A 19,463-nucleotide genomic window follows, 5' to 3' on the forward strand; every position below is an offset into this window, starting at 1 on the left:
CTTGTTTTTAATATAAAGCTTATTTCACACAGACAGTACTGACTTAAGTCTTGGTCTCAAACCTGGGGTGTCTACATGTTCAACATGCTGAAACTCTGTGTCACAGATTGGTTTGATGTCAGAGTAACGTGAGGATACAGTGAAGGGAGTATGAGCAATTCTGTCAAATTCTTACATACATCAATAAAAACAAACTGCCTAATAAAAAGTGTGCACCTGATCGTGTGACCTGTCCTGATGTCACCAAAAACTAGAAAACAGTCTGTTTGGAGCACCGCCCAAGTGTTATTCAATGATGCATCAGCCAAATTCAACAAACTCGACAACTGTTTTATCTCTCACTGAGGATGAAAAAACAAATGGCGTCTGATCACAGGAAGTGACATCATATGTGGATCAGTAAAAGTCCTGGTCGTAATCTGTTGCGTCCATCAGCTGCTTCATTTCTGACACACTGTTGGCCAGGTAGGAAGACAGCTCCTCTACAAGAAACAAAAATAATATTTAATAAGGGTTGGGTAAAAACACAAAAAAAGAAGACTTTTTAATGCTTTCTGCCTCACCTGCTCCCAGGACACCCAGCACAGCAGACGCCGACACAGATCCCAGACTGTTGCGAGCGATGCAGCGATAGGTTCCAGAGTCCTCAGGCCCCGCCCCCTCAATCTGCAGCCAACTGGAGAGTTCAAATTTCAGAGGACCGCCCCGGGACTGTAAATAAAGACAGGGGAAGGATATGAGATGACTTTGTGCTATAGGGATGGACTGAGGCATCAGTTTAACATCAGGACCAGCTGTTATCTGCCATGTGGGCAAACAGCAACCATCTGCAAATAATGTGGCATGAACCGATATCAGTAGCCAATGGTTGTCCTTCTGGTTTTCCAAAATGCTGAAGAATATGAGGGGTTATTCATGGGTCAGAAGAAAGCCAACTCTGATCTGTTCTTATTATCAAACATGAGAGACAATGTTGGTAGAGTGGAAGTGTTGTCATTAAAAAAACATCAGTATTGGTGTGCCAGTAGTCGAGTGGTTAAGGCGCACGCCATATACGCAGGCAACCCGGGCTCTCCCCTGTTTCCGACTCTATCCACTGTTCTATCAAATAAAGGCAAAAAGGCCAAAAATTAATCTTAAAAAAAAAAAAACATCAGTATTGGCAAAAAATGTTATTCAAAACATTGTATCAGCATCAACCTTAATTTCCAAAATCAGTGCATCTCTGCTTTGAGCTGTTGGAGGGTCAGTGGGCTTTGAATGTACTGCACCTGAACAGAGATGTGGGGGTCGTCTCCGGGCAGGATCACGTCATTGCCTTCTTTTCTCCACTCCACCAACGCCATCGGGAAAGCAAAGACCTCACAGAGGAAAACCAGACTGCTGCCTGTCCCGTTCACCTGACTGTGAGGGGGGACCTTGATGATGGGAACTGAAAGACACATACATGAGACAAAAGTCAGTCTGTTATTTCAGTCATTATATTTAAAAACTCTTAATTGTGTTTCTCTAACTACAATTATCAAATGATAGTTTGGCTCAGAATAGAGACATCTTGGGACTTAACCGGCTTAAACTTTTTTCAGACAATGGGGAGGGAATCTGGTTTGGCTCTTCGTCACCAAAATATAGGTCTCCCATATAACTATTAAAATGCAGTTTGTGTTGACCGGGTGTTACTGTATGCCTACAGGTGAGTTAAAGTAAGGAAGCCACTGTATGAATCAGACATGTGATCATGGAGGACCGGAAGTTTTTGACCTATGAACTGATTTATTGCAACCTGTTCTAACTCTTGATTAACTTTGAATATTACTGCAAACTGCACAGAAGCCAGTCAGTGATGATGATTGACACAGATTTTTAAATGCACAAAAAATTCAGATTCAAACAAGAAATGACTGTAAATTACATTGAAAATAAATATTTCACATTTTCAGAGATCACTTTCATGGTAAAGTGTTAAAAGTGCATGAAATAGCAAAAAATAGAGCTGTTTATGATTTAAAAAAAAAAAAAAAACCAGCCCAGACCCCCTAAAGAGACCTTAGACCTTATAATTACCTCCTCTTACCTTTGCACGTTGTAGAAGCTTGAAAATAATCAAATCAGGACCCTTCACAAAAACTCATTTGTGATGTACCACCATGTGAAATATGAAAAGTTGAACTCTGTTGCAGAATTCAGATTGCTGTAAATCAAAATTTCACCAAGAAAAAAAGCTAGGGCCAGCTCTGAATGATCCATCTGGTGTGCCTTTTGGGCCTAATATATCCCAGGGTTCATTGTGCTAATCCAAACAAGGACGCAGCCTCTAAAGCAGCCGAGTAGGACCACAAGTTATACACTAACCAGTACTCTGTTCCATCTCAATCAAAAAGCAATGATTAAGAGAAATGAAAGGAGCAAGGAAACTTCAAATCATCTTAAAAACAGAAGTTGAACACATGTTATGTGACAGTTTTTTTAGCCAGCGCCAGGTCAGCTGCAGTTGTGAGACCGCTCAGAAATGGCAGTGAAAAGGGAAAAACAGTTTCTGACAGAAATAGGAAATCTTTTGTAGACTGGGCTGTCTTACTACAGTTAGGCATCTGACAAGGCTGGTTCCTTTGTAGGAGGAAACTGACCTCAACTTTAATTCCCTCTGAAGAAATGACAAGCCATGTTCACTGCATTAAGCTGGACTTTTTCCAGTTCAGACATTTAGAGTATCGTCACGGAAGGTTGTGTCAGAATCTGCTTTGTTTACTGCCTTTCCTGTGAGATCTTTAAGGCTGGTATCAGCCTTAAAGAGTTTTTTGGCCCCGGTGGGCGACGCACCACATCTCTTCCCTGATTCTACCCTAACATGAGTGTGAACTATTTTCTGAGGAAATATCTAATCCTTTGCCAAAAATAAGCTTCACAATACTTTTATCTTTTCCTGTTGTGGATCTAAAAAAACAAAACAAAACAAAACAAAAAACGCTCAACAAGGATCCGGTCATCCTCTAGCTCAGTGGTTCACAGCTGGTTGGGCATCAGGACCCACCACCACCTCTAAGTGAGAAGTTGCGACCCAAATTTAAAAACTAAAACCTTCAGTTCATTCAATTAAATATGTTGCAATTCGAAACTTGGATGCAACATGACGAAACAAAGAGAGAAGACATAAAAATGTTAGAAATGCACATTGCTACAGAAGAGGATACATGCTTACATTATATTTTCTTACATTTTTCCAAAATCACAGGGAATTTTTGGTAATTTCACAAGAAATAACCTCATTATTTTGGGAAAAACAAGAAACCCAAGAAATCCAAGAAAAGGAGATAATTAAGTTGAAATCCTGCGAAAAGAACCAAAACGTACACATTACCACAGGAAAACTGAGCAAACTGAAATGTATGGATGTTTGTCCACGAAGGGCTTCCATACATTATAGACTGTTTTTTTCCACACATTTTTTTTCCCAAAGCACACATTCACGACCCACTGGAGACAGATCTGGGACCCACTTTTGGGTCCTGATCCACCAGTTGAGAACAACTAGTCTAGCTGGTACGCCATACAGAAGACTCCTCAGTGTAAAGGTGTTAATTTCAGTGCTTTTTTGGGCTCATTGTTTTCACAGTGCTCTTTGACGTTTGTCAAATATCTGAATATTTCTTTTATCACTAAGGAAATCAGAGTCTCAAGGTCTCACTGCACTCTGTTCAGTTCTCCGCTGAATCTGAGGAATTTGGTGAGAAGAAGTTTTGAGTGAAGAATTACCTTGACTTCCAAGATCTGTGTGTGTGTGTGATATTATCTGAGGAAGAAGTGAAATAAGCAACGCAGGTTCAATATAATCCCTGCGATGCTGTGGTAATATTTAGAGAGAAAATGCTTTAAAGGTGAAAGCTCTCAGAGCTTTGTAAGAAAGGTTTTTTTTAATCAAACAATATTCAACTATTCCACAACTGAGATTCGACTCTCTGTTTTTCTATAATGACTGTATTTATGAGCCAGCCCCTTAAATACATGTGACAAACATTGGCTGCCTCTGAGAGAAAACCTGGTATTATGTTAATATATGAGATTACCTGTTAAGTAATATATAGTCAGCTGTAATCTGATTTGATTATAACTCTTGATGGAGACCCCTCATTAACACAGAAGCTTCATGAACAAAATTCAGAGTAATGTGAAGGTGAGAGGGAGAAGAGAGGAGAAATAAAACTAGCTTTTAACAGTAACTGTGCTTGAATTTGCCATGTATTTCTTTGTACTCTACACACTGCAGCTACATTTTAAAAGTTTCCTCCTTTTCTACATACTAAAAAAGCAGAGCAGAGCTAGCTTCACACTGGAACTGATGGTGATGAAAATGAACCAAGCCGCAGGTTGATGTGAACAGCTAAAAAGCAGTTAACACTGTTAAAACAGCCAAGTACTGATCATATAAAAGGCCTTATTTAAGTTACATCTTGCTCCTTCTGATTATAAATTAGAATTAGAACCACACAGCTAGTTTATTTATCAAATCAGATACTCTTATTTAGAGATGTTCGGGAATCATTTCATCCTTCCTGGTACCTTATCCAGCATGTCTGTTAAAATGATCATTTTTCCAATGAGTGCTCTGCTGGGTTAAGGAGCTGTGTAATCAGAACGTCTGCAGTTGTTTTAAGCAGATGTACAGTAAAAATTTCACCTAAGAGCTGCAGAAAATGTTATTATAATTTCAACATTTAAAAAGCTGGCATAAGTGCATCTTTCTTGTTTGTTTCCTTCTTATTTGTCAAAACATGCAGAAACACCAGGCTAGTAAAAACGACTGTTTGGGATGGGCTTATATTTGAAGATTTACGGTAAACTGAATCAACAACAGTGTAATATTGGCTTCCTAGTGTGTTATTTAAGACTGCATTTGAGCTTTGCAGGAAGCATAGACACAGCAGGAGAGTGACTCAGACACAAACTTAGTCATTGCTAACATTTACTATGGTCCAGTCTCGGCCCTGTTCCATCTCTCTTACATTATCAGATGGCAAAACTACGGTGGAACCTCTTTATCCTCTCATTATGGTTCTGGGACATTTAAATTTAAAGACAGACATTACACGGGCATAAATGCTGCATCTTGACTTGGCAATACAAACAACACAATTGCTGTCATAGTTTCTAAGCAAACAGGAAGTGGCGACATTATAATAATTTGTCAGATTCTCTATGCAGCAGTACAGCAACATTTGACAAACACCACCACATGGACATGGCTACTGAATATAGTCTAAAGAATATAGAATATAGTCTGATCTTTGCTGTAAGTACAGATTTTTTTTTGTGTGTGGACAAAGGCGACACAAGCCAGTACAGATGTAGAGGGTGGAGGTCAAACAGGGTTTACTGTTTAACTGCAGCAGCAGGGAGGAGGAGGAGGAGAATAACAGTGTGTGAGTGTTTCTCATCAGACACTGGCTGTTTGTTAGAACAGAGCACAGAGACGGGTGGAGTCCTCAGTCTGAACACGAGGGTCTCAGTTGGACCTGATCACCTCCATCAGGCCTGCAGACCTCCTGAGGATCAGATTTCTTCTCTCAGCTGGAGTTAAAGCTCCCACTGTTTATTGAAAAATGACTAGAACTGATTCAGGGTCAGATACTGCTTTGTTACCTGACTACACCTACCACTGTGTAATTACTGTGAGCACTTTGGTCTCCCAGTTTACCTGAACTACACACCTGAAAGTGAAGGGCGCTGAGGCAGTTAAGCAGTGATGGAAAAAGTGTTTACATAATTTGTAGCAACAGTAGTAAAAGCACACTGTTAAAGAATGCAGCGTTATCATAAGAATGTAAAGTAGGAAAAGCACAGAAACAATCCTTGTCAGGATTTACTTGTATTTTCCTTCTACCGACATAGTTGTGGATTAAAATCACTTCTGCTTTAGCCACCATAAGTTTGTAGGACAGAGCTTATTATAACCCTAGCAGTTGCAAGTTTTATCTTGAACAATCCACCAAGAGTCATTCTTATTTTATAGTCTTACTACAAATACATGAACCACCTAAATGTACTTTTTATGAGCTGAGGAAAACAGCTCTTTTTTAGCTTCAGAGAATAACATATTTTTTAGTCCTTATTTGAAACATCAGAAATGGAGTTTTGTAAATCTTCCTGACAGTTTGGTAACGGACAAGGTTGGGCTAGCTGTAGTTCCTTCAGTGTCCATTTGAGGCTGGCTGCAAAAGCATAAGAAGTCCCATACACACCCATGATATAATGCAGATTTTACAGCAGAAATAAACATGCTTATAGTCTGCTTTAGGGAACAGTTTTGATATGAGCAGCATGCATCCATCAGCACTCATTTTATGGTGGCAGAGAATTTGTCATCTGTTTTGATTAAACAAGAGTTTAATTTATAAATGAATAAAATACTTCCTCACCCTCTGTCCACAGGGGACAGGTACTTGTTGAAAAAAAAATCTGCATAAAAAGTTTGACGAATACCCCTCAACTCCTTAATTCCTCTCTCTCTGTTATTTTCTTTTCTCTCTACCCTTATTTAAATGAGGGAGTAGAAGGAGTTGGAGCCTCATGTCCAGTAAAGTGGGCTTGAGTGCTAGCCCAACCAGGGCCCTTACCCTCTTGCTAAGCTTTTTCACTTCACACTTTTCTCTGTCTTTCTCTTGTGTGCTTTGATTGCAGCTAGACCTATCACGTTAGGGTAGGGAGTATCAGCATTGTCGCTACCTGGAGCTTGCATGTACGGACCCTGGTTCTGTTAAAGGTAGCAGTGCTGTTTGGGCTGTGATGGCCATGTGGTAGGGTACGTACGGTAGAGACTGTCTCTGTGTTGCTTACTGCTGCCCACGGGTCTGCACTGGTGAGTTGTGGGAGTCTGTTGAAACAGAATCACATTTCTGGAAGTTTAAAGGCTCTTGTGTTTTTTAGTTGTTGTGTTTCCTCTTACCTTTCCTCCTATACTGGGCTAATCCAAGGCACAGAGTAGCACAGGAGCCCCTTTTTGTCAACAGAGCTGGTATTCATGGTGTTATACTCCTGCGTTAAGCAGAAAATAATTCATGCAAACTAAACATTAAGACACGCACACTCTGGCATGAATCAGCATGATGAAAGCTACTTATGATGACAGAAAACATTATCATTACACAAAAAAAGATGTGTATTTCGATTGTAAATTTTGACCCTTAACCCATCTGTTAACATGGAGGAGCTTCTGACCTATACTGCAGCCCCTGGTAGGGAAGTATGACTTCACTTTTAGGAAGCTGTTAAGTCCTCCACCTTTTCATATCATATATACTAAACATTTGATTCTATTATTATATCAGCTTGTACCTTTGGTGGTATATGTTTTGTTGAAATAGATTTTAAAAGGCAGATATTAAAGTTTTTGAAAGAAACAAAAAGAAAGGAAAAGCTTTGTTTTAAAAGTAGGTCATCTGATTTTGTATTTAAGATCTAATTTACTTCCTACCACTCCAAATTCAGTTTAGTAGTACTCTGAAAAAAGGTGAGATACTCCATTCTGCCATTTTCCTTCCCAGCACACATTTTTGTAACCAGGCTGAGCTGATCTGAATGAAAAGAGAAGCTCAGACAGCAAAGGGACAGTAGTAAAAGAGAGAAAAGAGGCATTTCCTCGGCAGCAGCAGAGAATGTGAATGTTTGTCGCAGCTGGAGGGAGGACCAGCAGAGAAACACATGAGGCTGGTTCTTCGCTGTAAATCTACCATCTGTCTTTTGTTTTCTCAAACAAAAGGAAATATGCATCGCATTCTCTTGGACTCTAGCCTGGCATCTTCAGGCGTCAGAACCAAAAAATCCAGTTTGAGTCTATAGAGCAGATAAAGCCATCTGTTTAAGGTTTTTAATTGACAAGTGATTTACAGAGCTAACTTGCAGAATGGTTAATCTAATCTAGCTATAAAATTACTATCTTTAATGTGATCATCTTCAACCATATCATTCTTAAAAGCTTTTTCCCAACAGTGCATCTGTATTCACAATTTTTGTCCTAACTCAAAGTCATGCTTTTATCGAAAAATTCCCTATCATTTTAATTCCTGGACTTCACAGTACTTACAGTCATTTGACTACTCAAGGGCACTTTTACACAACAGGTCATTCTTACCCATTCATGCTCATTCACACACTGATGGCAGAGGCTGCTACTGCCACGCAAAGTAACCATGAGTGTAAACCCCGCTCATACACAGTCACATGTAACTGACGCAGCAGTGGGAGATATTTGGGCTGAAGTGACTTCTCCAAGGACACACTGACATGTGGCTGCAGAAGCAGGGGATCAAACCCGTCTGTCCAGTTGAGAAATGACCGACTCTAGCACTGAGCCACAGTGCCACTGAGTATGTTGATGAAAGTGATCATATTAAACAGCAGTTAGTGCGCAGAAGAAAAGTGATGAACCATCAGATGAGACGAAGCAAAGGTTGAGGACATTTTTTATAAATGCAGGACATACTTTGCTGCCCAGTGGACCAATCACAGGGCTTCCAGCCTGCATCATTTTGTTGCCTAGTTACATTTTTGAAGAGGCGTATATCAGACTATAAAACTAGGCTTCTGTGTAGTTACAGGGCTACACAAACCTAAAGCCTGGTATACAATGTGTGACTTTGGGCTGCCCCTGATGGAAAATGACCAATCATGGTGATATCTCTGGTCGTGGCTCTAAAGCAGTGGACATGCGACACATTGTGAGACAGGTTGACAGATGGCTGTCGTCATGGTCTTACCACCAAAGACAGCCTGGGATAAAATTCTGACAGTGTCATAAATTCAGGAGGACCATCTCACAATGTAGCCCTGCGACTGACTGCCGACCAGTCCAGGGTGTACCCCCCTCTCGCCAAATGACAGCTGGGATAGGCTCCTGCCCCCCCACGACCCCCAACAGGATAAGTGGTATTGAAAATGGTTGGATGGATGGATCTCACAATGTGACTGCTGCAACGACCTACAGTATGGAGTAACCAACCAATAGGAATGCAGGAAGAAATGACGTAATGATAAACAATTACAACAGCTTTGTTGTTGCTTTGCTTGATTATTTACCACAGCACTAGTAGAGTAGATGGATGACTCACACTGATGGGGTTTATTTCTTGCATACTGGCATACATAGTGCCCACAGTCTGTAGGAGGCATGAGGCATATGCTACAATGTAGATCTGACACTAAGAATGCCAAGATCCATTGGTTTATCATCGCTATCGGTCAATATCAGCCATTTTGTCAAACATCAGCCACTGGCAGATGATGTGGGCATGAACCGATGTCTATCAGATCTGCTGATATTTGGCACACCAAGCAGAAGATGTCAGAGGTTGGACAAACTGACCAGTTTTTGAGGTCAAACATGAGAGAAAATGTTGGCATTGTGGGAGTTTTGCACCAAAAGAAGCAGTGAAAAAAACACCTGCAATAATGTGTAATCTTAAAAGACTGGTAACAGCGTCAGGCCTGAATTTTACAATCAGTTCATCTGCATTTACAAAACTCTAAATCACACTTAAGATGATCCACTGGAGCGATTTTTTTGGTCTTTACACACCTAAATATCTAAAAGTATAGCATTAGTGTAACACCTGCATTCCCATGTGGGTCTTGGTTTCAGCTCATGACCAAAAACAAACATTGGAAAAATGGTTTTAACTGTTATAGAATCTTTATGGGCACTGAATGGGCTCCAGGGGAGGCTTTTCCAGCCACTGAGGGCCTTTCTTGAACTCATCTAGGCTGACCAAAATGGGACCTTAGGGGAAACTGCCAACAGAGTTGGATGGCCCCAGTTTTGGTCCAAGAGTAAGCAGTATAAACATTAAAACATGAATGATGATGATAAATGTCTAGAAACACATCTGGATATAAAGCCCTGCAGATGGACACGCCAGACACACAAACAAGCATTCGGTGCACAGACTACCATCAGGTGACATACCGGTTTTGCACGGCCCCTTTCCTTTGGTCTTGAGTCCTGGTTTGGAGAAAGCAGCCTCTCTGAACTGGCAAATGTTAATATATGAGACTCCATCAGTGCCACACACCACCTCCTGCTCCTCACACACACAAACCTCCTCTTCATCCCCCTCCTCTCCTCTTTCTGGCTGCGGGTCCGCCTGACACCGAAGTCCGGTCCCACACAGCCCGTAGTAGACGCTGCGGTCCCCTGGGTCGCAAGCTTGTCCCTCCAGGTTGCCGCACTCCTTACAACAACCACAGGAGTCCAGCACCAGCCCGGCCCGGCAGCCCCGGGTCTCCGGGCACAGCTCCGGGTCACACAGCCCGCAGCCCTCCGCCCCTTCTGTCACGCCCCGACCACCACCGCCTCCGAGCTCCTCATCCAACAGGTCATAGTCCAACAGAGGGTCGGTGAGGGGGAACTGACCAGGTGACTCGAAACTGAGGTCGGGCAGCTGGCTGGGGAGAGCTCGGCATGTTTGGAGGTAAAAACAGAGACTGAGGGCGATTAGTCCTGTCATCCCCGACATTTTAACCCGACTTTGGGTTCACTTTGGGTCCAAACACATTCACCGGACCGGGCAGGTGATACCAGGTCAGTCCGGTTCTTAACGCGACAAAAAACCTCAACAAGAGCCAAGTTTAAACCCGTTAAAAGTCACATTCCTGTCCGAATGAAACACTTGAAAAACAAGAAGACGAGATAGTGTAAAAAGAGCACCAGTACATCACATTAAACATTTGCTAAAAAGAAACATAAAAATGGGAGTTCCGTTTAAAGTTTCAGCGTCGTTTCTGCACACAGCCTGGGGTTTAAACAGTTCAGCTGCTCGCGCTGCTTTTCTGTCAGGCACGAGACCCCACAGTCAAGTAGACTCGCAAACGTAACAACAAAACGCACTTTTCCGGTTTACTCCTTCAAAATAAAACCCTAAAAATATCAATAAAGTCTGCTTAAAGTACTTAGTAATCTTTATAAATCCGCCTAAATGCAATGAAAATAGTGGAGGTAAGTTCTTTGTTATAGCGGTTCAAACAGCCCCCACAATCAACAGAAAAAAACGAACAAACAAAAAAGTATCAGACAGGCAGAACAGTGACCAAGTAGTCAAGACTGTCAATTGACCGTGCAAAGGTACAATCTTGGCTGGGGCCCCCTGCAGGGAGTGATTTGGCTTTCTCAGGAATCAAAGTAAAGTAATTAAAAGGGCAGAAGACCCGAAAATAAAAGTAAATAAATACATTTTAAAAGCGAGAGTCAATAAAGAGGTGAAAGGAAAATGGATGACTGCGGCCTTAAAATGTGAAAGTTCAGGAATCAATTCCAGTGCAGACAGAATAAGTAAGGATAGAGCAGGGAGAGAGCAGGCAGGGGCATAACAGGAAGAGTGAGGAGAGAGAGGCACAGTCGGAGAAAGGTAATAGGAAAAGGACAATAAATCTGATCAAGAACATACACTCTAGAGAGGCTACACTAATCTCAGAGTCTCTACAGCCATAAATCCAATGAAAATTTTACAATACTGTCTCTTATTTTGAAGGAAGAGGATTCTCATTTCCTGTGTCGTTCTGTCTTGCTTAACGAGGTCTTTAAGATCTCACGGTTTTACCCAGCTGCTGGTTTGATGCTTTCAGTTGTGCGGCTCGTGCTCCCTTCCCCCGCAAGACCTGACATCTGTTATCCTCATTTTTAGACAAGGAGACGAGTTTTAAAGCCTTGAGAGGTTCCCCGGGTTCTCCAGGAGGTTTCACGCTTCTTTTTAGGAAGGTTAGAGGAGAAGTTTAGGTGTTTAGAAAGAATTTTTAGAGATCTGGGAATTTTGAAGTCTTAGTGTCCAAAATGACCCCAGATTTCAAGAATATTTTCTCGGGTTCTCTCTCTCTCACTCTCTCTTCGTCTCTCTCACTTTCTCTCAAGTTCTTTGCTTGAGTTGGTTTACATTTTAGGGTCCAGTCCACGACGTTTCAGGATCTACAGAATATTTAAAGTGCTGTTATATTGTTGGATCTTGATAGTGCTTGAATGAACTCTTGATTTTGACTGCTTGAGTCCCTGGAAAAACTGAAGAGGACTATGAATCTGTGAAGAGGTTGGTATTTATGAAGCACTCTCTGACCACTGGGTTCCACAACAGTGAGGAAAATATGTTCTTCATGATGCATTCTTCCTTTAATTTTAATCTCATTAGATTCTCCAAACATAGCCAAGGTAATAGTTCAGATGTCTTGAAAAGGTTCCAGGTGTTACAGTAGAAGTTATAAAGGTTCTTTTCTTGGTTCCTTTAGAGTTTCTCAGGGCCCATAAGGCCTTTTGAGGGGTTCTGATTGTGCCTGAAATGGCTCTGTCCTTGTTTTTATTTGGGTGGCACTGAAATTACTAATCAACATCTGAATCTAAGACAGCATCCAAACATAGACAACAAAGTGTATGTATCATATTGTTTCATATAGTATCATAGCATACTGTATAATATCAAATTGTGCAATATTGCATTATAACATATCCCATACTATAATATTGTACTGTATTGTATCGAAGTTAATGGTATTGTATTGCATTGCCTCATCCCATTGCGTCATATCGCATCGTACTGTATGCTATCCTATAATATCGTATCATATTATATTATATCGTATCATACTGTATCGTACCGTGCCATATCATATTGTGTGGTATTGTATTGTATTATATTTCATTGCATTGCATTGTGATGAACCATTGCATCATATCACATCGTACCATATAATATCCTATAGTATCATATTGCATTGCATCCCATTCTTCTGTACCATTGCATCATTTTGTATCATACTATTGCATCGTACTGTCTTATCCTATCCTATAGTATCATGTTGTATTGTATTACATCGTATCATATCTCAGCATACCATACCATACTGTACCGTACTGCATGGTATTGTTTAGTATAGTATCACAGTGCATCATATTGCATCATATTATATCGTAAGGCATGGTATGGCATCATATTCCATCGTATCATATTGTATGGAACTGTACTGTACTGTATCATATTGTGTCACATCATATCTTATCATATTGTATTGTACCGTAGCATATATTACTGCATCCTATTCTCTTATATTTTATATTTTATTGTAATGTCTTAAATTGCATTGTATCACATCCAATCACATTGCACCTTTTTGTATAGATATATATCTTACTGCATTGTATCACATTGCATAGTATGGTATGGCTGATATGATTTATATTGTACTGTATTGCATGACATGGTTAGGCATGGCATGTCATAGCCAAGCGGCAACCTCCAGTCCTGAAAAATGAAGCCAGTGTGGAAGTGCAAAAAATTGCAATATGGTGAGTGTCCACTTGAGGCTGGCTGCAGGAACACCGGAAGTCCAGCACACAATGCATGTTAAAAAGTCATTTTTTACATAAGAAATAAACTGGTTTTACAGCCTGATTCAAAAAATTAAACATGTCTCATTAGCAAAAGTCTTCATGTCCTCTCACTGTATGGGGGTTGAACTTTTTTGTTCCACAATCCTTTAGATTATATTGAGGGGAAAACCTTACTGCGTACTGATTGTTGCATCTCATTTTAATGACAAATAGTTTGACAGGCAGAAGCATTTCTGTCAACTGAATGCTAGCTAGCCAGCTAGCTGACAGGAAGTCGAGCTTAGTGGGTGGGGCATTAAGTTGATACGAAGTTCAGTTGAGACAGTGATTTCAATATGGAGACAGATTGGCTTCAAAAGCAGTTTGAGTCCACCTATTGTAAGTAGACGGCTGACGTCACACAGGCTTGGTCCAATTCTTTCTACAGTCTATAGTTATAGCAGACACTACAACATTTCAGTTTCTCTATTCTGTATCTATAAAATGTTTTTCCTCAGTTTTGATGAGAGATCCTATTTGTACTTGGAAAGATTTTAAGCTCTTTAGGGTTCATTGAAGACCTAATGGGATCTATACATTTTTAAAGGTCCTGTATGTGATTGGTGAGCTAGTTGGGAAAGTTGTTAGCAGAAATTTAATACAGTAAACACCAGGGATGTCAAACTCATATTTAGTCCGGGCCAGATTTGCTCCAATGAGACTTCCTGAGGGCCGGAATATTTAGGCCAGGAGTGTGAAAGTCAATCGTGGATTTGGAATTTAGTCCTAACCTAAGAGTCTAACATGGTCAACATTTACACATAAACTGTCAACCTCATTTTCACCATTAGTGAAATATGAAAACAATATAAATAACACTGATAATAAATCATTCTGTGATGAAAAAAGTCAAAATAATAAGTTTAAAGGCTCAAAGTCTGAGATCAGAAGTCCAACTTATTAGTACAAAAGGTCAAAACATGACATTTAAAGGCAAAATAATGTTTTAAAAGTCTAATACCTGAGATAGAAAGTAAAAATCACAAGCTTAAAAGGTAAAGATATGACTAATTCTAAATGTGTATCTGTGGTGTGTCCTCTGTCCCTGCTGTCACGCCTTGGTAACCCCTCTCCAAAGCCCCTGCTGTTTTCTCTTGGCAACCCCTTTTTAGGGCCTCTACTGTTCTGCCAGCATGACCAGATCTATGTTTTAGGTTTGGGAAACGATGTTTGAAGTCTTCAGAATCAAAACAGAAATTCTTTGGCTCCTGGTTTCTGATCCTCATAAACACTTTAAATCCAACCATGTCACTTTCTCCTCAGACTTTGAACACACACTGATTTAAGATTGTTTTTCTGTAGGCCTAGTCTAGATATGCTGGTTTGTCACTTTTATAGCTTAACCACTTCAGAGTAAAACACTGAAAATAAAGCAGTAGGGCAGAGTGACAGTCATTTGTCAGACAGAAATAGAGCTATGATGGAGGGTTTGTGGCTGCTGATGTTATACTTCAGTCTGCTCACTGCGTTATTTAGCATGCAGGACTGTATTTTACCCTCAGTCTGCTGTTATAGACACAGTCAGCCACAGTCACACACTTCAACACTGTTATTATTATAGAGTTTTCCTTCAAATTGTGTTTGAAACAAGTCAAAACTTGTTTTTAGTTGAACCTGGTCTTTACCTGTGTAGGCTAACAGCAGCTTTTGGTCTGCACATATAGGTAATTACAGCCTGAAGAGAACCATAAACATGCAGAAATCCACAGGACTGCACAGTGGGGGGTGGGGGGTCTGAAGCCACAGACAAAACCTGTAGTTTGCTCACAATGGAGTCATAGTAAAGTCATTTTTAGTGTGTGGCAGATTAATTCTTAACTAATTTTAACTCCCTGCAACCAACGAGCATCACAGTATGTAGGTGCGCCAAACTGGGGGTGTCATTTTCATTTTCATTTTTATGTAACCATAAACTTGAAAAATGTGTTTTTGTGTAAAATTCATAAAAATACTATATAATATTATTATCTACACTTTTGCAGGACAACATTATTACACTGAAAAATGCTGTCATGGGCTAAGTTGCATCTTACATCTGAAAACCAACAAATCAACAGACAGGCAAAGCAATCAGAGAGCTTTTATTCTGAAAGTCCCAAAACTTTAAAGGAACATGTAAGTATTCATTTCCTGAAACTGAATGTCTTCATTCTATTCAAACTAAGTAAGACATCACACTGGGTACCTAGTGTATTTTTTATTCGTATACAGTGGTATACAAGAAGTATCTAGATTTTAGCTCTAATTTTTCATGTGTGATCTCTTTCACCATGCTAAACCACCCTACATAAAATTTCTACATCTTGATTAGAGTCCACCTGTGGTAAATTGAATTGATTGGATGTGATTTAGAAAGGCATGCGCCTCTATATAGAAGGCCTCACAGCTCAATGCATGTCAGAGCAAAAAAAAAAAAAAAACGAGCCATGAGGTCAAAGGGCATGCAGAGCTCAGAGGTAGGATTGTTGTAAAGCACAGATCTGGGGACGGCTACAAAAAATTCTGCTGCATAAAGGTTTCCAAGAGCACAGTGGTCTCCATATAGATGAAGTTTGGCACAACCAGGACTCTTCCAAGAGCTGGTCACCCAGCCAAACCAAGAAATCGGGGAAGAAGGGCCCTAAGAAAGGTGACCAAGAACCAGATGGTCACTCTGACTGAGTTGCTCCAGAGATTCTGTGTGGGGATGGGACAAAGTTCCAGAAGGGCAACAATCACTGCAAACCTCCACCGATCTGGGCCTTACACTTGAAAGCCTGCTTAGAGTTTGCAATAAACACCTAAAAGATTATCAGACTGTTAGAAATATACCCGGTGAAAACACGACTCAACTGTCTGGCCTCAGTTCTAAAAATTTTGTTCGGAGTAAACCAGGCACCACTCATCACCTGCCCAATGCCTTTACAACACAGCATAGTGGTGGAAGCATCATGCTGTGGGGATGTATTTCAACAGCAGGGTTGAATGGAGCAAAGTACAGAGACATCCTCAATGAAAACCTGTCCCACAGCGCTCAGGACCTCAGACTGGGCTGATGGTTTCCCTTCCAAACCGCCAACAACCCTAAGCACACAGCCAAGACGACACAGGAGTGACTGTAACTGCTGCCAAAGGTGCCTTAACTAATAAGTGAATAAAGCGTCTGATTACTTATTTCAATGTGATATTTCAGTTTTTTTATTTCTAATAAAATTGCAAAAAATATTCAAAAATCTGTTTTTTACTACTTTTTGAATGTTGAAAAAGCAGGGAGAAGTAATGAAATTCTGTCAGTCTGCATTAAAAAACAAAAACAAAAACAAAAACAAAACAAAACAAAACAAAAAAACAACATTATAGTAATTAATTTATGAGTGGCATTGTGAGTAACTAAAAATACTGATCTTCTAAAGTAGATATAACTCAGAATTTCCTTGTCCACTTTCACAGAATAAAGTGGAAACATGGACACATATTGAAAATTGTATTTCTATTTCTTTCCATAGAAGCAGTTGGAAATATTTTCTGACAATATAAGGCAAAAAACTCTGAAATTGTCACATCTTCATAAACAGGGTCATGACCCACCACTCCCTGCTTCCCCCTCCACATCTAAGGTGGAGCAGAGGTTGGACACAAACAGACAGTGGTAGTTCCACAGCAACAGTGCCACCATCAGCAGCAGACTGCAGACCAGCAGAATAACCACTAGGGGGAGGCGATGAGACGCACGGGGAGGAGGGGAGACACCACAGCTGGCAGGGAGAGGAAGAGAGGAGAGAGGAGGAGGGGGTGAGGGGTAGTGGTGGAGCCAGAAACAGAGCCGTTTGAGTCCGGATGGTTTTAAGTCAGATGTGTGCTGGGATGGAGGCATGGTCCTGGAGATCCTGGAGGTGTTGACTGTTCAAGTGAAACTCAGCTGGTCCCTGGTGATTAAAACAGGAAAAGCTTAAAAATATAAATCTGAAGCCCTGTTCCAGTGATCAGTGCTTCTTATTCTAAGAGGTGAAATTAACCCCAGGGTTACAAAATTGCACTTTTTCACCCATGATTTAGTAAATGTTCGATTATTAAAGGTGGAACACCACCAGCTGAAGAAGGTCATGTTATAGCTTGAAGCATTTCTATGAAAGTCAGATAACTTCTTTTGGGCAAATTTTGCTTTAATTTTTCAGTTTTTTATCTGTCAAGTTCTGCAGTAATCAGACCTCTTGAGAATCAGTGATGATGTCAGACACAAGTAAGACTTTTTTTTTATCTGTAAGGAATATTCGATTCCAAAAATGTTCCGAGCCAGAGACATTTTCATCTCAGCTGTGACGTGGGTTTGCATCTGGATTATAAACCTTTTTGCATGCAGATGCTAACATGAAGCTCAAAGTACTGCTGTGTCCTCTGCAGCATTAATGTTTGTTAATTGTTCTATAGAAGGTGGTCGTAAATGTAAGGGGATTAGAAGAGCTACTTGTTAGTATAAATCAGGACGACTCAAAAGCTTGAGCCACTTTGCTCCTGACTGTCTCACTTTTAAAAGTAATTCAGAGTGTTCAGCTGATGGTGATAAACCAAATTGCCGAATACCATATTGTAATGCAGTTGTTTTTATCCCCCTGTACCTATCTGAAAGGGTTTAGGGAATGATCTGATGCAGAATTAAGTCTAGGACAAAACATCAATGCTTAAAACACATATTGACACGTTATTTTTAAAATGTGCTATGCCCAAATATTTAAGTCTTTGTAGTGCCAGTGTCACAAATAAACAATTTGTTGACTGTTGAATGCTTTGTTGATTATTGTATTGTTGTATATTTCATATACAAGTATTTATATTTTTATTGATATGTTTTTTTTTCTATTTTATTGCACCATAACCACTTTGTTTACTCAGTCCTGGTCCATTTCACATTACCATGTTTATCTCTTTTGTCCAGTTGAAATCTTTGTCTCTTTGCACTTCAACCATTCTTGACTCAGAAATTGTTTACTGTACTTGAAAAGCTTGGCTCATACATTTAAACGTCATTACTGTCAATATCTGAGAACTTTATTTAAATTGTTCATTCTTATATATAGACATGCATATACTGTATATATTGTTTAAAAACTTCTCTTTTCTTCATATTTATATATATATATTTATATTTACAGTTGTGCTATTTTTGTCATTAGACTTCTGGCCTTTGCTTTCTTAGTGCTGCTGCTCTAGGTGCCTGGAACTGCCTCCCCTGGGGACAAATAAAGTGTCCAGAATTTTAATTTGACACTCTCAACAAACAGGATATGAATAAAATACTTCCTAACAACAGAACCAGGATCATTATAAGAGCTTATAAGGACAGTCTCACCAATAAGTTGGTCTTTTCTCCTTTTTCTGTTGTTTCACCTCCCAGTTCTTCTTCAAGTCCCAGCAGCCTCAACCAAAATCAGCTGACCAGAAGAAGTCAGATCCAGATCAGTGATGATAGATTGATGATCATGTAGACTGATCAGAAAGAGATGTCCTTTTACTGCTAATGGTGGGCTGGTTCAGCGCTGGTGTGCTTGACAGAAGTGGAGGTGGAGGATAAATGTGTGGACACTGTCTTCTATTAGAGGACCTTCAGACTGAGAGTCAACAACTAAAGTCCATCTGCTGAACACAGAGCTGCAGCTACAGCGCACACACGTGCTGTGTTATGAAAAAACAAAGGCAAAAAAAGATGAATTAGACAAGTCCTCTCCTATAAATATCCAATACTGTCTGAGATTGAATCATGTTTAACTTTGAGTTGAGATGAAAATAAACACAAATAAAGGGATGCACTGATTCATCAGTTCAACACTGGTATCTGTTGATATTGACTGATGACAAACATCGGCCTTCACCAATGAATGTGGCATGAACAGATATCAGTAGCCAAAATTATGAATCAAACAGAACACAGTGTGTACAGGCTTTACTTATAAGTGTCTTTAAGTTAAAAATGGAGTACCTCAGGGCTCAGTCTTGGGACCGCTGCTATTTATGCTTTATATTGACAGCATTGGTCAGAATGCTCCCTTTGCAAATTGTCATTTATATGCAAATGACACTGTCATTTCAC

General features: G+C 40.1%; 1 protein-coding gene across 1 annotated transcript; it reads right to left on the bottom strand.

The window, feature by feature from the left end:
* LOC121510056 (kazal-type serine protease inhibitor domain-containing protein 1-like) lies at positions 1-10,819 on the bottom strand. The gene is made up of 4 exons (XM_041787943.1): positions 9,956-10,819; positions 1,272-1,432; positions 564-711; positions 1-482 (listed from the first exon to the last, which is right to left on the bottom strand). The coding sequence occupies exons 1-4, from the start codon at positions 10,503-10,505 to the stop codon at positions 397-399; spliced, it is 945 nt and encodes a 314-aa protein (XP_041643877.1). The 5' UTR covers positions 10,506-10,819; the 3' UTR covers positions 1-396.
* Positions 10,820-19,463: the final 8,644 nt, after the last annotated feature.

This window comes from Cheilinus undulatus, linkage group 5, assembly GCF_018320785.1.
Source record: "Cheilinus undulatus linkage group 5, ASM1832078v1, whole genome shotgun sequence".
In the NCBI taxonomy this organism is placed as follows: Eukaryota; Metazoa; Chordata; class Actinopteri; order Labriformes; family Labridae; genus Cheilinus; species Cheilinus undulatus.